The following is a 4,907-nucleotide window of genomic DNA, read 5'->3' on the forward strand; positions in this document are numbered from 1 at the left end:
TCTAGTCACTCCAGCTGGCTGGCATGTCTCCCCAACCTTTCTTATTGGCAGCCACTATAGTAGAAAGGTGCCTTTACCTCATGTTGCCTTCCAAAATGCATTCAGAAACCTAGCTGCAAGGGAGTCGAGTAGTCCTCAGCTTTCTAGTGTCTGCAGTAAATGATAGGTGTAGAAGGATGTGGGATGGAAATCAAGTACCAACGACAGTACCCAATGCAGATACAGCTGGAAAAAGGAACAGAAGTGAAGGGGTTGAAGCTATAGGCTGTGACTGTCAGGCCAGGTAAACTTGGACTTGATCCTAAAGGTAACAGAAAAACAGGAGGCCTGGAAGAAGAGAAGTGAGACAACAAATGCTCAGATTAAGGAAAAAGCACTCCTAATAATAAAGGGTTGGCCATAAATTGGGACTACAGTAGGTCAAAGCCAAAGGCAATGCAAAGAGACAGGGAAGAGAAGGACCTGAGAAGCAGAAAAATATATGTCCAAGAACTGGGCTTTTAGAATAGCACTCCAAATCATATTCTGAGTATAATTTTTCTGAAATCCTCCAGTCTGCTTTGGTTTACAGAGACTATAAATTGCTTTAAAGGTATCTATAAGGAATTGATCATCAACACCATTTAAAGCAAATAGTGACAACAATAATGCTGTACCAATACATAGGACGCAAGATACTTCAGTCTTCTCCTTTCCTCAACAGGTTTATTGCCTTTTAAGAAAATTTTTGTAAAATATAAATACAAAGGCAGAGAATTTAATTACAAAGTTAAAACACAGATTTCAAACATAAACACACAAGTCAGAAAATTTTAGTTTTATATACATTTTCAAGCAAACTCAACATATTATGTTAGTTTTCAATATTTTACAGAGTACAGAAAAAAATAGCTCAAAGTCTTCTTTAAATAAGAGCATAAAATGTTTAAACATATAAACAATCCGGTTTGATGCGTGAAAACTAATTTCACAGCTTTTAAATTAGGATATAAAAGTTTCATACAATTAGTTGTTGTGTGTGGATGTGGTTTGAATTATATTACACACTACTGGATTACATCCAATAGCATTTACCTGGCCCAAGCAGGTACTCTGTAAACAAAACATAAAGTTACAACATCACCAAGTGCCTTCACCAAATTTGCTCTGCCAAACCAACCACACGGTTCTGGCCACACTTTACACAGTTATGGCCTCTGTCATCAGAGCTTTGTATGAAATTAAGTCAAAGTGTGGAGATCCTTTTCCTCACTTTTTTTCTCCTTAAAAAAGAAAAGAAATAAAACAAATGTTCCAAGTAAAGACAAACATATCCCAAAGCATGTGTGCACTGAAAAGAAAAACATTATAACAGCTTCATAAAAACTGACTTAAAAGTTTAAAAAGAAAAAAACATGATTCTAAGTCCTTCTGACTGAAGTAATTTCTCTTATATAAAGAAGAGATATTTTCATATGTAATAGTGTCCTTTCTTTACAGAAATAGTTGTATTATGACACATATGCACAAGGATTAACACTATAACACACTGTACACGGTGGGTTTGGTGAGCTCACCAGTAGTTGTCTGAGACAATGTCGCTGGGGTGGAGCCACTCCACGGATGAGCCCAGCATAGTCTGAAGCTCGCTCGTGAATTCTACCAGATCTAACAGCTCCTTACTTTCTGGATTGAAGGCTTCCAGGTCTTTGGAGCAAGAGAACAAGAGACTTGCTGAAACCTGCCGGTAAAACTCTGCCTCTGCAATGGTGACAATTTCCACATTTGGAAAATTGCAGCGGAATATACGGGAGGACATTTTCAATTTCTTAAGCACGTCCGAAAGCAGTAGCCAGTTTCGTGGCCTGCAAAACAGAAAGGAAAGTGGTTCAAGCTTCTCGCCAAATGAAAACTGCTCCCAACTATTAACTACCACACCCTGAGTAGACCACAGCTGGTTATGTTCTCTTTGACACCCCCCCATTTCTCACCATACCTACTCTGACTACTGTCCCCTTCTAAGGTAAGGGAGTATCTGCTTCTACTGGTAGGAACTCTGGATTCATCTGGTCTTATTAAAAGCACATCTAGGGAGGACCGTCTGAACCAGCCTCACTGCTCCCGTTGCAGATGGAAATCAACAAGTAAAGTCCTGCTCATTCAGCTGTGGTCACGCCTCTCCAAGTACCCTTCTATAATCACTAGGAGAAGCAAGTCTGTATCCCAGCCTCACTGATCTCTCTTCTTCTCAGACCCTCACTAATAGAGCATTATAAACACAGAGGACTATCTCTATTTTCCTTTCATACATCTACATCCCCATCCGTCCATTCTTGTGGGAGTGACATTTTCAAGAAGGAAGGTATACATTCCTTACATACACCCTTCTACACTTTATGATTTCAGTCACTGTTTGTAATGGCATACATGTTTATAGCTTCAGAGCCTGAGCAGGCAGTTACTCATTAAGCAACTTTCTTTGTTAACACATGGCAGAGCATAATCTCTTGACACATACACAAGGGATTGGTCACCAGGGTACAGTGATCCAAACATAGGGGCAAGACTGAATCTAACCAAATCAAATGACACACCAAGATCCCAAGTATAACAACTGTCCTAATCTTAAACAGGAAGGTGGTAGGTGTAGTCCAGTATACCTCAAAGACCTGGGAAGGCCCCTATGGTGGTCTGTTGGGGAGGCTCCTAGGGAGGACCCCTTCCCAAAGTGTTTAGTGACCAAAGTATCCAAGGCACTGACTTTTCTGTGAAATTCCAGTCACTGATTTCAATGCCCTTTGGGCTCTGGAGCATGACTTAAGCCTTGCTCTTCTGATGAGGGCAGTTTATACCATGCTGTGACCTACCCGTCACCCTGCTGGGTATAATTAAGCTGATGTGTACCCTTCCTGAAAAAGAACTTCTGCATTATGTGAGCTTCACAGACATTTAAGAATTCACTTACCCACCCACCCTCATCTGCTTAAAGGGGCTTTCTAACTCCTGCCAACCCAAAGCAGCTCAGATAGTTTTCAACCACACGATATAGCCATGCTCACCCCTGAGCGACAGACACTTGGATGTTATAACATGGTAATAGGGGGCTTTCAGAAAATTCAAATTCAAACACATCGCTATAGGAATCGTCACCATCCTCATGGTCTTCTGGTCCCGGGGGGTTTGCTAAAACATCATATCCACTTTCATCATCTGGTTCTAATGAAGGGCCAACAAGAGAGAAAGGAATCAGTAAGCCATAGCAAGGTTTCAGCTGTTATCAAAAAAAAGACTTTTCCCAACTGAGTCCTGCTCTGGGACCCACCGCCCGCTTCTACCCTCTACGACCAGAGAGAACTGTCCTCTAACTCACTCATTTCCCACTGAATTAACAAGAAAAATGATGCTTACCACACATGGAGCTGCCATAGAACTCCCAAGAGCCAGTGGAGTCATCATCACTGCGGCCCTGTAGGTCATTTAAATAATCTGGAGAAAGAAAGCATTTTTTTAAAAAAGATAAAACCTACTGGTGAGAACAAAATGCTGGCAGAGTTAGGGGGCATTCTTATCAATTCACGACAGGCTGGCATGTCACTTCCTGTCTTCCCCTTTCTGTATGCCATCGATGCTATTTTCTGAAGCCCTGTTCTCTGCCATATCTGACCAAAACCTACCTTTGATAGACAGACCACCCTGGACACCCTGGCCCACCAAAATGAAAGCTAGACTGGCAAACTAAGAGTTTTTTCAACCCTCAAATGCAAAAATAAAGTAGCATTATACTTATGTATCTCTTCTTTGACAGACTTAGCTGCTTTTTCCAATCAGTAAATGCAACTTATAGTAAACAAGGGTGGGTCGCAAGTGAACAAGTGGTGTTCTTTGGCAGTAAGTGTCTGATAAGGAAATTTAACTGCAGGTGCCTGACACACATGAAAACCTGTGCTTCTGCTTTAGGGATCTTGTAATTCCTAGGGCTTAAAAGATGGTTATCCAGTGACCAAACACCACAAAACTATCCAAACAATTTTATGATGGGAGGTTTGAGTTATTTCACCCAGACTTGAAATGTAAATTTATGAGCCATATGTAAGTTTAAACTGCATTTGAAGAAAAAGAAGTGACTTTAGGAAATCTTTTAAAACATTAGGGTGAATAGATCAATTAGTTTGACTGGAATAAGTTTATATCATACAAAAGGCCAAATGCCCAGCTGCTGTCCTAAAAAGTTTTAAAACTCCAGCCTTTTTGATTTTTGCCTAGTTAAATCCAAATCGAAAATATCTAGTTACCATCTAATTTCTGAATAAGACCATTTCTTGAATTTAGTTGTACCTGTTAAAAACTTTTCCATGAGTTCGCTGTGGGTCATTTTCATGATGGTTCTACCTGAGTACGTAGCCAAAGTGGGGTCAGCACCATAGGAGAGAAGCAAGCGGACAATTTCCAAGTGATCGTTCTCTACGGCATCATGCAGAGGCCTAGGAAGAGATGTGCAAGGGGATTAAGATCGTGCACGTGACACTTGCTTCCCGAGTTGTCACATTTAACAGGCAAAATTGGGTGCATGTGCATCTTGTGTACTCAGCCTCCTAGGGACAACGTTTCACCTAGGAGGTGTGCACTGTCACTGCCATTGCACAGATAGGGAAACTAAGGCACAGTGACTGGCCCAAAGTCAAGTGAAGAGTTACTCTGCTATTTCGACACCTCACCCTTTACATGGCAGGTGAAGGGACTATTCCAGGCCTAATTCTCAAATGGAAATCTATCTTAACCAAATGCCTAAGAAGTTCAAGCCCAAAATGAACTTTAGTAACAGACTGTGTAAAAGTAACTTACAGGGGGAGAAAAAAATCCCATCATTATGGAAGTCAATACAACAAGCAGTTGTTATATACTATTAAAAAAAAAAAAAAAAAAAAAAA

General features: G+C 40.6%; 1 protein-coding gene across 4 annotated transcripts in view; it reads right to left on the reverse strand.

Annotated features, from left to right (window-relative positions):
- Nucleotides 1-685: 685 nt before the first annotated feature.
- Nucleotides 686-4,907, reverse strand: part of BCOR (BCL6 corepressor) — a 27,241-nt gene continuing 23,019 nt past the window's right edge. For all 4 annotated transcript variants that reach the window (XM_008570010.1, XM_008570009.1, XM_008570008.1 and 1 more), the window contains 4 exons: nucleotides 4,315-4,460; nucleotides 3,388-3,465; nucleotides 3,039-3,195; nucleotides 686-1,844 (listed from right to left, as the gene is read on the reverse strand). In XM_008570010.1, coding sequence (XP_008568232.1) covers nucleotides 1,553-1,844; nucleotides 3,039-3,195; nucleotides 3,388-3,465; nucleotides 4,315-4,460 — 673 coding nt within the window. In that variant the 3' untranslated portion in view covers nucleotides 686-1,552. The remainder of the gene's footprint in view (nucleotides 1,845-3,038; nucleotides 3,196-3,387; nucleotides 3,466-4,314; nucleotides 4,461-4,907) is intronic.

Source organism: Galeopterus variegatus, unplaced genomic scaffold (genome assembly GCF_000696425.1).
Source record: "Galeopterus variegatus unplaced genomic scaffold, G_variegatus-3.0.2 Scaffold553, whole genome shotgun sequence".
NCBI classification, from domain to species: Eukaryota; Metazoa; Chordata; class Mammalia; order Dermoptera; family Cynocephalidae; genus Galeopterus; species Galeopterus variegatus.